We start from the raw sequence: 16,868 nt of genomic DNA on the forward strand, positions 1-16,868 counted from the left end.
AAGGCAGTGCCTATAAAAGATTAACTTGACTTCATTTACTCCTCTTCGCAACAAGGAGGACAGCCCGTAAGTCATCATGGGGCGCCCACTGTTGTTCACCAGCTCAATCGGCTCTACGCCCTCTTCGTTGCAAAAATAGTTAGAGATAATTACAACGTAACTATTAATTGAAAAAGTGGAATTTAATTCCACGAAAGACAAAGGCTTACATGTTTTACATCTTCTAAGATAACACTATGAAATATACGCACGATCGCCCTAAAGCAATTATCTCCGAGAGTCATCTAACTAAACTTCAAGGGACGACAATACTGTAGAAGCTTTTGCGAGCGACCACCACAGAATATCAAAAAATGGTCTTAATTAGAGAGGGTCGTTTCCAGAGCCTTTAGCTTAAAGCTTCTACATTAATCTCAGGGTAACACTCTATCTCAAACAAGGATTCGAGATATTTGTCACTGAACGTTATTTAGCGATGTTATACTGCGGTACATTAGATATTTAATACTTTAAAGCGTTGACTTAAAAAGAATCGAAGTCTTTAAGTGGTGGCTTAATTGCGTGGGTTTAAAAACAAAAGAAGAGAACAGTTAGTATTCCCCAAGTGTGGGTACCGGTCCACAGGGGTGGTCGATTAAGAAATCTTCAAATTATAGTGCCATACAGTGCCAGTGAGGAACAATTCAAACAGGATTTCACTATGTTCACGCTGAATGGAATATGAGTTAAAATGACAGGTCTGCACCAAACCAACAAAACAAACAAGTTGCTTATGACATCATCAGTTCTGCAGGTCTTCAAAAAGCGGTATGTACTTGCGTGCGGATATCTCCTTTTTCTTCTGCCAAGCCATGTAACCCATTCCCACCGCGCAGGCGCCAATGACCACTGCCAGCGCAGCAACGACAGAAAGGTTGGTACCTGAAAATTGTAAGAATGCGCAGAACATTAGCGTGAACATCTTTAAGATTCACTGTCACAATGGTTTAACATGTTTTCCCGCTCTTATCATTGGTTACAAGGTTTTATTTGTTCACTGGTTGATATCATCTGGTCGCTTGTCGTGACTGCCAAGGTAAAGTTCATTTGGGTTTGGTCCCCCACCAGTTGATAGCAAATGGTTCATCAACAACTACTAAGTTAACCGTTTGAGTCGTCATACCAAAATAAAACCAGTATTCATTTGAGAACCACTTTATAGCAGAATTAACAAAACATAACTTCATCGTTTTATTACGTACCTTTGTTGGCCACGCGCGTGCTCTGATCAACTTCATTCGCTTCCGCCTCCCTCTTCTCGCGGTTCAGTGTGAAAGGACCCTGGGCAAGAGCATAGGTATCATCCACACTTTCAGGAAGCGGCTTCGCGCTTCGTCGCCTTCGCGTCACGCAGCCTTGCGCGCATCTAGAGTTAGGATCGGAGGCATTGCAGATCTTGACCTTGCAGTGGAAAAACACATAAGGGTGCTTGTTGACATATTGGAAGGCTTCCAGGCTAAACCGCTGACATTGGTCGCTGGGGCTGGGATGGAACCTAAGTGTGTCGTCTTCGTCCACAGAGCATCTGTCGTAAGAAAATATCATCATGACGGGTATTTAACATTTGACGTCCAAGACTGATTAGAAAAAGTATTTAATTAGTATTTAAAAAAGTGCCTAACTTTTTATGGCAAACTGTTACAAAGCTAATAGCGCCATGTCAAGCCACTTAGCACAATAACTGTTACTTAAATTGACATAGCTAGCATTCAACGTTCGCCTGAAAACTATCCCAGGTCAGAGAAATTGGAGGCTTTCGCTGGAATGAGCAACACTAACATATGTCCAAACCAACAAGATGTGAGTGCGTCAAAAATTATCCTACCTAATGAGATTATCCATGAGATAAAATATTTGCACCAATAGGTTACTCGAGTGTGTATATGAACCAATTCCCGCCTGTTGGAAGAACTGTGTGCAAAACTTTATTCTGGCTTGAACTAAGGTACTTGGACCTGGCACCACACTCGTACCAAAGAAAGATTTTTTAAATACCTCTCTCCCAGCGAAGTCGATGAGAATGTCCGCTAAGAACAGAGAAAGAGACACCTATCTAGGGAGAGACTTACCCGTCGCTTATGACGTCATATCTGGGTTGTGAATCCCTGTCTTGGAAAGGAGTGGCATAACAGTCCAAGGCCAGAATTGTCAACCGGTCGTCCTCAGTATCGACGCACGTCTCAAGGAATATTCGCTCTCGGATGTAAAACTCAACGGGGAAATCATCTTGAGAGTAGGGCGAGGTGAAGCTGCGGACAAAACAAAAACACTCATCACACTTGGATTCTACTAATGTGCACTAAAGAAAGCAATTCTTGAGACTTTCATGCTTGGCTCTGGCTGACAAAACAAGCAAAAAAAATTTCATGCCGTGCAATAAATAGAATGATTGCTTTATGATCCAGCGTTTTAAAATAATTTTATATCTGGCCCAAACATTAACATTTGCATGCATGTTAACCTAGTGTAACCTGACGTAAGACCAGTCAATTACTTGGATCACAATAGGCATGATAGTCTGACCGCACTTGAGTTGAGTATTTCTGTAAATACAGGTGACTTCACATCACGTAACACATCTACTCAGGCATGAGCAATATGGGTCGAAATATGGGTAGAAAAAGTTATACTTTTGTTAGGAACATTTGATAACTAAAAGGACTAAAAGCGCTAACATCACCTCAATGCGCCTGCACATGTTGTGTTTGCTTATTTAATGTTATGCACCAGTGAAAAACGGCCTTGACCCGTGTGACCAATAGAACACTCTAATAGAGTGCACATTCTCTAACTAATTTTCAATAGTTTTGTATGTGCTTTCACATACGTTTGAACAATAAATGCCTAGTCATGGTTGGAAACTAGACTTGATCAATGGTGGGCGTTAGAGGGATGTAAAGTGACGGTGGGGGGAGGGGAGAGAGAGGAGAAGTTATTCTAATTCACGTTAAGGTTTGACTTACCTGGGATTCCTGAACACGTCCAGTGTAATGGTGAACTCTCCATAACCTTTAGATGACAGAACAACCTTCTTGCTTATCGGCTTGATTCCTATTGAAGACGCCACGCCAAATTTAGAGTAGAAACAGTAGAACGGGATCGTAGCCTCGCGCACACGGGTCACAATTTGATTTTCCTCGAGTGGAATTTCTGACACCATGTTACTGTAAATAGCGTGATCGTTGTTGTGCTTGAGTAATGTACCACACTCGGTGGTCCTTGTTGTGAGAAAGAAGTGAGTTTCATTTTCAGTGGCCGTGCACTGTTCATCGATTAGCCTCAGGTGTTCACGGTCAAGACCCATGAGGAGCGACTTGGGCAGAGTAATGGTCATTTCATCCTGGCCGCAGTCAAGATCCACTCCCTCGGCTGTTGGGATTTTACAAAGGAACAAATTAATAAGGTATTTTTATTTTAGATGAAATTAACAATAATATAGATTAAAAATACACACTTATGCAATGTCTATCATATTCATCAGTGACCACTAAATCAGAATTTTTGCATATCCAGATAGGTGAGCTCACACTAAGTCAACGATTAATATCAACGCGGAATTAGTGCCTTCATCATTTAATTAACATCATAACAAAGGCTGGATTCGCTGTTGCGAATGTAAGTCCCATTTTAGGAAGAAAACGAGTAGTTGACTGTGCGCGTGTGCAAATTAAAGACAATGCACACGAACAGGTCCAAGAACGGCTTTTGAGAAAAGCTGAAGCTTATTAATTTAAAACGTTTACAGAACTGTGCTGAAAGTCATTTGTATTTTATTGAGAATACTAATTCAGACCTTTGAACGATTGCATGTCATCTTCGTATCACCTATACAACTGTTCAGCTATCGGCCCATTCCCAGCCTTTCCCATCCCCGCTTCGGTAGCTTAAGGCTTAAAGTCAGATGTGAGACATGTGCCACAAGGATTTAGAACGCGACCGACTCCAAATTTCTTCGATGAACAAGTCAGTTCTCAGTATTTTCACTAACAGTGATGCATTGCAACCAATAAGGAGGTTTTTTATAATGAACCTGTAATATATCAGCGCTACTTACCAATACAGTGGAGTCCGTCTGGTGCGACGCTAAACTCTGGATCAGAGCATGCGCAGAAGTGGCTTCCGATAGTATTGACACAAATATCTTGACAATCGCCATTGTTGTCGTTACATTCGTCGACATCTGCACAATGAAAGCGATTTCAACTAAAACAAAGTTTTGTCAGTTCTTTACGAAGGGATAATACCAAAATCCGCACGCTGACCGTGTGAAAATGAGAAGGTGTTGTATGGCAACCCAGCGATCTGTTGCTTGACAACCCAATAAGTATTTACCAAGAAGTTATTGAATCAACGCTAAGTTTTAAGTGTAAATGATACATTTACATGATGGTCTCTATTCAAGGTATTTCTCAAGTCATGGGTCTTAGTTTTCAAGGGTCCTTATTTTCGTGACTCCCTCCCATGCATGCCTCCAATTCTCATCTGACAAGACGCCATAATGGTTTTACCAGCGGAAGGCTCTATGGTATATGGCGTTGATGAGCTAAGAAAACATTTTTGTATAAAAAATGAAAGGAAACAAGAAAGAAAGAAAAAAGGAAAGAAGGAAAGAAAGAAAGAAAGAAAGAAAGAAAGGAAAGAGCTAAAAGGAAAAAGACATAAAAATCAGAAGAAAATTACTAGAAATGATTAACTCAATACGAAAAGAAAGAAAAAAAGGAAAGAAAACCAGAACCATTAACAAGCCAAAAGTCACTATGGCACTAATGGATCGCCATACAGGTGAGAGAACTAGTCTAGAAGTCAGGTCATACAGAATTCTGGATCTATGTGTCTGTCTCATTATTTACCGATAGGTGGATAAGGACGGCCCATCAGCAACCGAGTTTATGAGTTTCATAAGTTTATGCGAGCCAATCCCATTATTTAGATAGCTTAATTTTCCCAACAAACTTGGATGGCTGGAAGAAATGCAAGGGAGAAGTGGCTGGCGGCGCTGAGTTACTAGCCATAGCGTCAATTGGTATATAACTGTAACAAACAGAGAATAAACATCTTACCTTTTCGGCAGCGATCTCCAGTGTAGCCCGTAGCGCACTCGCATTCAAAGGTTGAATTTCCAAGATCAGTACATGTTCCTCCATTTTTGCAAGGGTTGTTTGCGCATGGATCGAGCTCTTGAGTGGGTTTAATAGCAAAACAACCAAGAAATAGTTACCAATCATCGAGACGTTAAACTAAGGATTGTCTGAATTGTTGTTAAGTTATTCTGAAACATTTCGCACTCTTTTAGGAACTAAGGGCCTTAACTTTTTCCAAATTAATTCAGCCAGAATCTATTTCTAGTTTATGGCTAAGTGTATTTTAAGGGAAAGCGTATGATGACGTCAAGACGTGTAATCTTTTTGCAGTGTAGGGTGAAAAATATTAATGTTTTATTTTGTCTCTTTGAGGAAACACGTGAGATTATGTCATATTAAAGTCAACAGAAAGAGCCCTGTTACCTCCTTCACAAGTGTCTCCCTCGAAGCCTGGAGCACATTCGCATTCAAAAGTGTTGTATCCCTTGTTGGTGCATGTGCCTCCATTTTTGCAAGGTGTGCTTAAGCATGGATCAGGAACTATTGAGTTAAAAATAATGTTATAGGTCATTATTCAGTTTTCACGACGTCTGCTTCACATCGCGAAGTTTTAGACGCTTCGATTTTCAGCTTGGGTAGCAAAACCCCTTTGAAAAATGATTTGACTTCAGGACTGTCAGACGGTGGTTGTTCTAAAATTGCATTCTTAGACCGGGTAAGCGAACATAGTATAAGTCTAGCCGGGGGTTTACCAGTGTGCTGTCTAGCATTATTAAGCTAGAAAGGGTTTACTCAACCTTCAGAATGACACTGGTGCAAGTTATGTTAGTTATAATTAAAAGACACCTCAACTGGCCCAAGTAATTCATAAACTTTTCCCTTGTTTGTTCAAAATGATAATTTAAGAGTGCACGTCCTTGTTCGATACTTCCCATCGTTTTCGAGGTGATCTCAAAATAACCACATGCCTAGGACAAACTATTTGTTGGTTACCTTCTGCGTTCATCGCAGCCTTTATTTGGTCAACATTCAGAGCAAAGTCATAAACTTTCATTTGAGTGATTTTGCCTTTGAAGTATCTACCATCGCCGTCCTTGACTCCCATACGCACTTTATCATCGTTTGTTGAAATCTCGTAGCCTGTGCCAATGTTAAGGGAATTGTCTGGATTTCCATCAATGTAGAGGAAGTTGACTCCGGTGTTATGATCGTAGGTTGCAGCAACGTGGTACCATTGTCCCTCTGTAAGCTCCTCAAATGACGAAATAGCCGTCCTGAAAGCGTGGTTTGGAAATTCTGTGATCCGATTAAAGAACTTCCCAAAGTTAATCCATATATGAACTCCCCAGGGTCCAGATTCCCTGTAGTTGAACAGCGGTCCGTCTTGACCTCCTGGTTGAACCCAGCACATCAGGGTAATAGATTGACGGGTGTCCAGGCCTCCGTCGTTCGGGAACTCGATGTAACTGTCGCTGGTGCCAGGGAACTCGTAGGCTCCGTTTGGCTCGTTGTGTGGTCCGGATGCAAGCGTCACCGATCCATGGATTACCCCACTTGGCTGCTTGAGGTCTTTTTCTCGAGCGCCATATTCAAGGTTAAGGGGATAGTGTGCGATGGGCACAGCTAAAGCTGAAAACATATGAGTAAACGAATTTATGAATGAGTGAACGAATGCTGTAGTGAATAATTGAATGAATGAATAAACGAATGAATGAATAGGCGACAAAAGAAGTTAATAATAAATGAATCATTAAATAATTAATAAATGAATGAATAATTGAATGAATGTGTAGATGAATGAATTAATGAATTGAATATAACGCTAATTTAGCGTTTCTCATATCGATAACGAATAACGTACATTATATTTCGTGGCTTTACTTACGTATTATACGTTTTGCTATCGAGGCATCTTGTTGGATTGCTTTATCTGCAAACAACAAAGTGGAAGATGAATAAACGAATTTATGGATGAGTGAATGAATGATGGTTTGAATGAATAATTGGATGCGTGGATAAACGAATGAATGAATAAACGAATAAATGAATGAAAGAATGAATGAATTATTAAATAAATAAATGAATGAATGAAGAAATGAATGAATAATTGTATAATTAATTGAATTTATGAATATATCGCAAATTTAGTTGTTCTCATATATAATATTTCATGACTTTACTTACGTTCTGCACGTTTTGCCATCGAGGCATCTTGTTCTCTTGCTACATCTGGAAACAACAAAGAAGAAAATTCAGTCCCGAGCGCGTGTTCCTACACGTCTCCCAGCGGACAGTAACGTCAAGCGAGTGCTTAAAAACGTTATATATAAAGAAAAGCTGTTGCGCTTCATTGGCAGCCAACTGATTAGCTAACTTTGAGCTAGTCTCACGGTCGAGACGCTACCTTTTCGAATTAGCAATAGCAGTTAACCTTGAGATGATCATGATAGATACTTCCAATGCTAACCGAGTTCGAGGTCCTCTCTGGATGTCGCGGACCGAGTTTATTTTTCCTTTTGATTTATGCTACAGCAAAATACGGCTCGCTAAATTATCTGCATAAACTACAGAGGAGAAAATAAACACACGGCCTAGGGGGTTGTTACAACAAAGGAAAGACATTTTGGTACTGATAGGTGGCTCACTGAACTGCAGTTAAACGACAGGAAAAACAAAAATCCGTGTTGTAAAACAGGCGCTTTGTATAAACAATGCCATGTAACATTCTCCAGTAATCCAGGAGTAATCTACATGCCGAACTGATTGAAGTTACAGTTTGAAAGATTCATTTTTACATCTTCGAATACGTGGCAAAGAAAAATTGGAAAAATAGAAGCATGAAAAACTACAGTACAACGAAAATTAAAATCGAAGACGTTTGATTTGCTCAAAACGACTAATAGAAGCCAGCTTGAGTAGGCGCATGCTTTCCAATATCATAACCGGACTATAATAATCATAATAAGCCTGGTAATGCATGGTAATTATGAGATGTTTTGTACGTTGAATACTGAGGTGTTCAAGGACAAAAAAACAAAAAAGAGGAGTGTACTCTTGACTGCGGTTTTCTGTATTGTCACTTTGAAATCAGACCGCTTGTAAACAGGAAAACTCTTCCACGCAATCAGTGACGCATTTTGTTTCTTAGTTGTCATAACAAACTGACCAGTCATTGTTTCTTTTTTGTTCTTACAAACAGGAAAAAATGTGTCCATGATGCAAATTTTATTTTACATTTCAATGGACTCTGAGCTGATAGCATCACACTTGAATTAACTACGTCTGACGAGGGCTTTCATTATTTGAATGTCTTTTCTTTCAGTCTTGTTCTAAAGTAAACTGAAAAGAAATACGGAATTAATCTAACAATGAATCGGCAATCATGGAACTCCATGTTGCCACTTGGTAAGGTCAACTTACTTTCATGTTAACTCTCAGCCGTCCTTAGCGAAGGTCGTGTGCACTTACTTTAGCGGTGTTGGCGTGTAGTTATTCTAAGAGCACAGCTCCCAAATAGACCACTCCATCCCCCCCCCCCCCCCCCCCCACTGACGTCCCGGCCTTTAAGAATACAGTATTTAAAATTCTTAACATACGATTTGAGAAAATCAGTGATGAAATTAATCTTGAAAAGTACTACCAAGGGAACAGAACTTCGGAAAGACAATTTGTTCTAGACATTAAATCAAATCTCTTTTGAAATATATGAACACGATTTGAAATAATCTGGTTCAGGTGCAGTTTTTATCACGGGTTTGCTCCTCTAAAGTTAACGTTACAGTATTCAGTTTGTTTTAACAGTTATGAATATTTTTCCAAACAGATAGATAAGAAAATGAAGTAATCCATCACTTTAACTTCGAAGTATATCGAAGCGACAAGACAGCCCGGATTCCGTTTCCTCAGGCAAAATTCCTTTAGTGGCTTTCACTCAAACGTAACTTTTAAATTAGCTTGTTCATTGCGTGAGTTTAAAGACTGAAACAAAAGAAAGACAATGAACACCGTTATCATTGTTCGAATTTCGAAGGCTATAAATTACGAGGGCGTCAATAAAGTATTTTTTCCTGTTAGCAACAAATAGGTTGCCTTTTATTCTTTGTCAGACTCGCAGCACTGGAAATGTTAATACTAAATCCTTTGATTTTCGTCAGGCTTTTGTTTTCGAAGGCCAAGAAAAAATGAAATGATATTCTTTAATGACGCAGTGAATAATCGGTCAATTGAAAGTAATTTCTGTATGAGTGAAACCTGAGTGAACTGGCCCTATGCTCAAGATATCTGTACGGACTCTCAAACTATCCTTAAGATGCTTTTATTTTATGCTTTCTCACAAAATTTGGTGGAAAATAAAAACGACATCCCGTCCACGGTCATCCGCTTTCTTTTTCTCGTCTGGCTGCTATGCCATAATCATGCCAGGTTCTTACATCAGAACAGGGCACTAATACTTTTGCTTTCATTTCACATGTAAACAAACACAGTCTAAAAAATGATAAAAACTTCTTCGACCCTATAGGGAATTTGTAAATACACTTGAATTTGTAAATTTCGCCATCTGAGAGAGGTTAGGTGGCAGGGGAGGAGGCGAAGGGGTTATTATGTTCCACTACTGTTGGAGAAGGGTGGAAAAGGGGTTACTGAGAACATCTGGGGAAAATGTCAAATGTCAAAAATGTGCAAATCACCGGTCATAACCTCCTCCCAGTACAAAATAAATTACGAACTCTCACCTAACGCCGTGCACCTTTCCTGTTGTAGCCGGAACAAATAAAACTTATTTCTAGAGAAACAGCAATTTTATTACTATCCTCTTTGATCACTGTTCATAGTAAGGTTTGAAGGCGGATTGAAAATGAAAGTAATTGCGCCATGTTAAAGGACTGCGCATTGGTTTTTGTACGCTCTGACCGTGGGAACATTGGAATTGTCAGTCGAGAAAAAACATCTCTGTAAACGAAGTCTAAAGTGTTTTCAATCACTGAGGTGGAATACATAATGAAAGTAGGCTGTTGTGCTAATTGGTAATAATTAAAAAGATGCGGTTTGATTCACCGTTCCCACATGCCTCGACTGAGTTAAGAATCAAGGCACGAAATATTTCATCTGTACAAATTACAGCCTCATATTACTTTTTGGGTGCTAAAAGGACTAGTTTTTTGGTCTTTTCCAATGCCTTGTTTCTCTTTTATTTCCTCGTGTTTTGATCATAATTTGTATTAAATCTTAGTTAAACTCTCTGGCGACCTCTACCCGTTTCCACCAGAGCGTCATGCACTGTTTCAGGTTACCAACTAGTTGGCAAGTTGTTCGCTAGACATATTGACAAAGTTCTTACCATGAAAAGTGAGGGAGTCTGGAACATACGCAGTGTACTTCGATGCCTTTGCACCAAGTGCAAAAAGGAGACAGATGGCATAAAAAAGTAAAGTTTGCTTCTCCATGTTGCTGGTGTTACAGCAATGAAGGACTGATGGCTTTACAGCAACGAATGTTTGCTCTAGAGTTGTTTTGATTTTAACTGATTAACCTATGAATTTTTTCCGCATTGCTTTATCTTTATATGGAATCGAAACATTGTTTTAGGCACACGTTGCCAATGGTAAAGCGGAAAAAAGGTCAGCTTAATGCCTTCTATTGTATTTTTACAACTACCCCTCTCGAACAGCTTTTCAAACTAACCCTAACTATCAACTCAAATGCCTTCTCACCTACAGTCTTTGTCTAGCTCAGATATTTATGTGAAAAATAAAACATTTTGTATGCAAAGCGTAGCAAAGAGTTACTATTACCGTGAAAAATGGTATGTAGCTGAAGTCTACCAGAATAAAACATCGTTGACTAACCCACCCTCCCACGGGCCTGTGCTTGTCTCTATGGTTGTGCTTGTGCTGTTTATGATAATGTAACAAAGTGACAAAATGGCTTCCCAATTTGATGATCTATACTTTTAATCTTTTAACACTGAACTCAGTAGCTCGGAGGTCAGTGTCTATAGCAAAAATAAACAGGAGTATTATTTCTGTTAGTAGGTTTTGCTTGAAGAAAATCAAAGCTGAAGTTATGGTCGAACTCTACGTGACAAAATAATGGACTTGGTCAAAGGTTATGAAACCAGGGAAATTGCCATTTGAATTTAAAATTCCTGATTTATTGTAGTGGGAGTTAGTTTCTTTGATTTCAAAAGGTCAAAACCTGAAAAAAAAAAACATTGTTGATGTCCTCATTGGACTAGAGGGTTTCCTCTTTATTATTAGATGATTTTTTATTAATTACTGAGTTTGATACTTTCAAATACGAGTGAGTTTAGGGAGGAGTATAATGGATTTTGTCGCTCCTTTTATGATTTTGTTCAGTCAGTAGTTTGTTTTCGTTTAGGCTTGATTAACTGTGCGACGCTCGTGGAAATTAAAAAATCGCTCAGCTCACGTGTAGAGCGATTCGAAGAAAAGTCACGAAAGTTAATTTTATCTTGATATGACTGATAAAGCCAGAGTATGACTAAAGAACGAGTTCAAAATATAACAAATACTAAGTTGAACATGTTTTTAGGGACAAGCAAGGGTCGGGGTGTTGCGTAGATCTTATGTGACTTACAGAATGTGGTCAACTCTAAGATCAAAGTTTGCTGATGATTTGATTTGCCTGGCCGGTGTTGTCATGGGATGCGGTTTGTGTAAGGAGTGCACAATTTGAGTCTTTAGGGAGGGGTGGGTGAATTTGCAAACAAAATCTTGTTATCATACTTGCTCTACAAAACGTTCATGCACACGACCATTGAGGGAAAAAAAGTTCACGCACGCTCAGTGAGCCGCAAAAAGCTTGTTACACGGAGGAAAAATATCTTGCATACAGACGTCAAAGAAAAGAATGTCCTTCTTTATAAAAAAGTTTGAAAAAAAAATCGTGCCCGTACCAAATCACTCACCTCCCATTAAATTTAAGTGGTCCACCCCTGAAGAAAACTCTCGAATTTTTAATGGTACTTGTTTACTCAATGGAGTGTTAAAGTGGTCTTCATTTGATTGTCGAAAAGTAATTAGTTTTGCACTTACTACGCTACACGATTGGCTAAAAAACTCAGGCCACTTTGTCATCCAATCAGAAGTGAAACCAAAACCAATCGTGACTCGTTGCACACGTTTCCCGCACTCTATATACAGAATCAAACCATTGTTTTGTGCACACGTTCCCAATGGTAAAGCGGAAAAAATGTCGGCTTAATGCCTTCTATTGTATTTTTACAATTACCCCTCTGGAACAGCTTTTCAAACCTGACGTGATTATAATAAAATGAGGAAAAATAATTGGGGCAGAACATGAGGCGCCTCTAGAACTGGAAGAAACGGTTTCATATAACGTTTTCAGCGTTAACGTTTTGGAATCTCTTGTTGAGATTCAATCAGAAGAGTTTATTTTTACTGAATGTTCATTTTGACAAATAAACGAAGGCTTGGTTACATGCATGAGACATGCAGGGCATATATATACAGTGTATTTATGCAACGTTTGATTGCTTTCATTCGTATAACAATGTACGTACTTAGTGAAAAATTTTTGAAGCGTAAACATCGATTGTTAGTTTATGATGAGCGCTGACTGTCTAGTAACTAACTTTAGTTAGTTTTTCTTAAATTGCTCATGACAGTGGGTAGAGCATACATGCAAACAAGTGTCAGTAACCTGACTGCTTGGACTATGGGTATTCTGAAATATCGACACGAAAACTGACAGGCAACTGAGTTATACCAATGGCATGCTATTGATCAGCACTCGGAACAGTACTCGTAGACCTACTCTCTATAGCAGGACTTACGAGGCCACTGCACCTGGTAGGGATAGCTTTTTCACGCTGCAGGGATATAAAAGGGCAGAGAGTTCACGGTTTTGAAAAGGTCTTCAAAAATATCTCAAACAAACGTAATCAACGGTTGATTAATCCAAGTGTTTTTGAGAAGGGTTACCCATATGAAAAGCTTATTAAAATTTGATCAAGTATCAATTCAAATACCTTTTCACCTACAGTCTTCGTCCAGCTCAGCTATATATGTGAAAAAGAAAACACTTTGTATGCAAGGCGTAACAAAGATTTACTATTACTGTGAAATATGGTGTGTAGCTGAAGCCTACCAGGATAAAACAGCGTCGACTAACCCAGGAGTGAAAGTTCGACTATAACTTCAACGTCGATTTTCTTTAAGGAAAACCTAATAATAGAAATAATACTCCTGTTTTTGTTTTTTGTTTTTTGTTTTTTGCTATATACCCTGAACTCCCAGCTACTGAGTTCAGTGTTGAAAGATTAAAAGTATAGATCGTTAAATTAGGAAACCATTTTTGTTCCTTTGTTTTGTTATCATAAACAGCACAAGCGCAACCATGGAGACCAGTACAGGCCCGTGGGAGAGTAGTCGTCTACCTGACAAAATAATGGGGAAGTTAGTTTCTTTGATTTTAAAGGTCAAAACCTGTAGAAAAACGTAGTTGATATCCTGGGTCTTATGTGATTTACATAATGTGGTCAACTCTAAAGCCTGGTTTCCACTAACGACGCAAGCACAAGCGCAAGCACAATAATTCTTATTTCACCGTGAAAACGGCCTTGACGCAGGCATAAGTACAAGCGCAAGCATAAGCACAAGGATCAAAATTATTCCTTTTTCTTGTGCTTGCGCTTATGCTTGCGATTGTGCTGCAACAAGTGAAAACGAAATACTGCTCAGGCATAACACAAACACAAAGATATTTACCACACCTGATTATGTTTATAGGAGGTTGCGTGGCCGACTGGTTAGGGTGCCGGACTTGAAATCCAGAAGTCGCGGGTTCAAGTCCCGCTCTGACCACTAAGCTGGAGTTGTTTCTCGGTAGACCATAGGTCAACTCCTCGGTCATGCTTGTAAGTAGCAAACTGGTCTGCCTCCTGCCAGTTGGGATTTTTAAGCCTATTATGTTTAGTTGATATATTTGTTTCTTTCAGTTTAAGTGGCATGTCTGTGAACTAGCTAGGTGTAGCTAAGCACATTGCCCACTATAAACAACAACATTTGAACATTTGAACATTTGAGCAATGAAAACACTGTATCCAGACTACCTCGCACCTGAACAGCTTGGAACGTTCGGATGATTTTGCTTGTGCTTGTGTTTGCGTCGAATTTCGTTTTCGCTTGGGTCATCCCTATTGCTTGCGTTTGTGCTTACGCTTGTGCTTGCGCTGGTTTAGCGTTTGGCATCGTATGAAAGCGAGTGTAATGAGGGATTTAGACTGCGAGTCATATTGTAGAATTTTCCCAGAATTGCTCCAGCCTTTATGTAGCAATTTGAAATAATTATTAAATAGAGCGAGTTTTCACTCGATTAGTTATTATTCTATGACTGAGAAAGTTAGGAACGCGTGTCCGTTAATTTGCACTGCAGTGTAAATTAAAAATTTCCCCAAAATTTGCCTGCTCTCAACCAATTACAAAAAAGGAATTTTCTCAGTCATGTAATAAATACCTTAGATTACGAAATTGAGCGCTGTGCTTATATTTGTTTAAAAGACTGTTTTGGTGCGCTTGTTATTTGCATTTTTTAAGAGTATTTTAAGCTTTTTCTCTGAATGGATCGATGTGAGTACCCGTGAAGCGTCAGTTTCAAGCAGTTTAAGGCGAATACAGGACGAATTTATGGTAAAGCTTTCCAAATATAGGAAATCAAATTAAAAGCAAGTTCTGCAGGCATCTAAGGGAGCTCACGCCCGGTCCAAACGCCACTCCGCTCATGTGCCGAACCAAACTTGATTAAGTTCGACTTTAGAGCGACTTTGGAGCGACGGCTGGTTCAGACGGTGTACTTGCGTCGAACTTAATTCGGGAAGCCGATGGTAACAATTTTCGACGAGAAAATATGCGTTCTGAATTCACGAGCTCTGTCCAAATAGAAAAGCTGTGACTAACATTTCGCTGTTATCATGCTGTTATAGCAATATTTAGGGAAGCAAATTCAAACTCAAGGTTCAGTGTCTGTATTTAGACAGGTTTTCTCCCGGTTAAATCGACTTGTTAAAGGGAAGTCTAAAGTAAGCTGGGCTATTATCACGAAGAAAAAGCAAAAAATGAATTTGCGCCAAAAAAACTCGCTTACACAGTCCCGTTTCTCATAAATCGAAGGCATACTGGTATTTTGTTGTCTTTATTTTTTAGCGACGACTTTGAGCTTCATGCATGACTGGTCACGCCACTCAATTTTGAGCCAATCACGAGTCCCGTTATATGAAAAATAAATTACAGTAATCTATGCATTAGGTTCGACACATGAGGAGAACGCCGTATGAATCAGCTGCCGCTCCAACGTCGCATAGTGCGACAGACCCTGCCGAATTTAATGTTGTTTACCGCACCAAACTTAAGGTGATTCCTCACATTTGCATTGCGCATCCTTACTGCGCATAATTTATGGCGTCATTCGCGCGCGCTCATGCACGTGCACATTGAAAACATAGCGGATTTGCCTTGACATTGAGTTCTGTCAGTTGAAAAAAATGCTATAGCTCACTACCGAGCTCGGGCACCCCAAATTTTTTTCCAGTCATTTTAATCAACTAATCATTAGCTTTGTATGAGAAAAGACTGATCTGATTTCTATTGTTGAAAATTGAATAAATAAGGAAAATAGCAGCTGCACTGTAGTCTTTTCTATTTTGCAGGTTGATAGCCGTGGCAAACGATTTGGTTCCAATATTTTAACAAGGATTCAGCTGTCTGTCAAAATCAAACTTAAAAAGTTTATTTGTTTCCGGCACAAGTATTGACTGTAGTTTGAGGCGTGTTTTCATGAGTCCGGGCTCACAAAGAGTATACAATAACTTGGAATGGGTTCTTGTAATAAGCATTAAATAATGCTAAAATGGGACGTTTTCAATGCCTCACTGCTCCTTAACGAGCATGGGCACCCCCCGTTTTTATTTTATAATTAAAGTTCTCATATGATAAATATTCAGTGGACAAAGTTTGAACGAAAATCTATTGACAGTTTTATTTCAGGGGAATTACCTTAACCTGCCGAACCAAACTGATTCAAACGCCGCTCCTCTGCCATACTTAACTCATCAGTTAGGTTCGGCGCATGAATGGAGCGGCGTTTGGAACGGGCCTCAGTCAGTTATTTTGGCCACGCACAAAAGTACCTTTAAATGGAAAGAAACTTGAAAATAATAGTTTACCAAGATACTATCAGATCTATCATAATCTCTTACTAAGCTGTTAAAAAGCCAAAGAGATAATTTTAAACCATAAAGGAACAAGGATGGTTAAGGATGAAGACGACTAACACAAATTAACAAAAGCCCGCTGAGAGGACCTGTGGTTACTGGATAGTGAATAACCACAATGGTACAAAAAAGAGTTGCAGAGTTTAGTTTTATTGTAAAATATTTGTTTTCAAATGTAAATGCTCAACACATATGTTCTCTGCATAACTGTGCGCAGTATTAGGTACCACTTTACGATGCAAGGATGGGAAGGCCAGGACGGGAACGGCAGTGGACGCGGTAAACTTTCGCTAGCCCGTCGAGTAGCCAAAGACAAAATGCTTTTTCGTGTAGGACGGTGACGTCAATTACTCGATCTACATAAAAGCTTTTCATAAAATCAATGACATCCTTTAGAGATGGTGGAAATCTTATCCTATTAAGCTTAAACGATGGTGGACAGACGACGCTGAAATTATCTTTGTATAATCTTTTATAAAGCAAACATTCCTGATCTG

General features: G+C 39.3%; 1 protein-coding gene across 3 annotated transcripts; it reads right to left on the minus strand.

Annotated features, from left to right (window-relative positions):
* Positions 1-163: 163 nt before the first annotated feature.
* Positions 164-10,738, minus strand: LOC110049994 (uncharacterized). Of its 3 annotated transcripts, none has more exons than XM_020755857.2 (11): positions 10,459-10,738; positions 7,305-7,349; positions 7,006-7,050; positions 6,114-6,749; positions 5,544-5,660; positions 5,100-5,216; positions 4,094-4,219; positions 3,003-3,408; positions 2,109-2,288; positions 1,242-1,564; positions 164-921 (listed from the first exon to the last, which is right to left on the minus strand). In XM_020755857.2, exons 1-11 carry the CDS (start codon positions 10,562-10,564, stop codon positions 782-784), a joined length of 2,241 nt encoding a protein of 746 aa, XP_020611516.2. In that variant the 5' UTR covers positions 10,565-10,738; the 3' UTR covers positions 164-781. The 3 variants fall into 3 exon arrangements, with proteins under 3 accessions (XP_020611516.2, XP_020611517.2, XP_089141714.1); XM_020755858.2 differs by lacking the exon at positions 10,459-10,738 and adding an exon at positions 8,541-8,647; XM_089285588.1 differs by lacking the exon at positions 10,459-10,738 and adding an exon at positions 7,525-8,216.
* Between the last annotated feature and the right edge of the window lie 6,130 nt (positions 10,739-16,868).

The sequence above is a fragment of the Orbicella faveolata genome, unplaced genomic scaffold (genome assembly GCF_042242905.1).
Source record: "Orbicella faveolata isolate gen_17 unplaced genomic scaffold, um_ofav_v1 contig_13, whole genome shotgun sequence".
In the NCBI taxonomy this organism is placed as follows: Eukaryota; Metazoa; Cnidaria; class Anthozoa; order Scleractinia; family Merulinidae; genus Orbicella; species Orbicella faveolata.

What these genes read in the sequence shown, in the direction of transcription:
- LOC110049994 (XM_020755857.2), bottom strand. Translation starts at nt 10,564, where the DNA reads ATGGAGAAGCAAACTTTACTTTTTTATGCCATCTGTCTCCTTTTTGCA. An exon ending in TGGAGATCGCTGCCGAAAAG is followed by an intron (nt 4,220 to 5,099) that starts GTAAGATGTTTA and finishes TTCATTGTGCAG; the next exon opens with ATGTCGACGAATGTAACGAC. An exon ending in TATGACGTCATAAGCGACGG is followed by an intron (nt 1,565 to 2,108) that starts GTAAGTCTCTCC and finishes TTCTTACGACAG; the next exon opens with ATGCTCTGTGGACGAAGACG.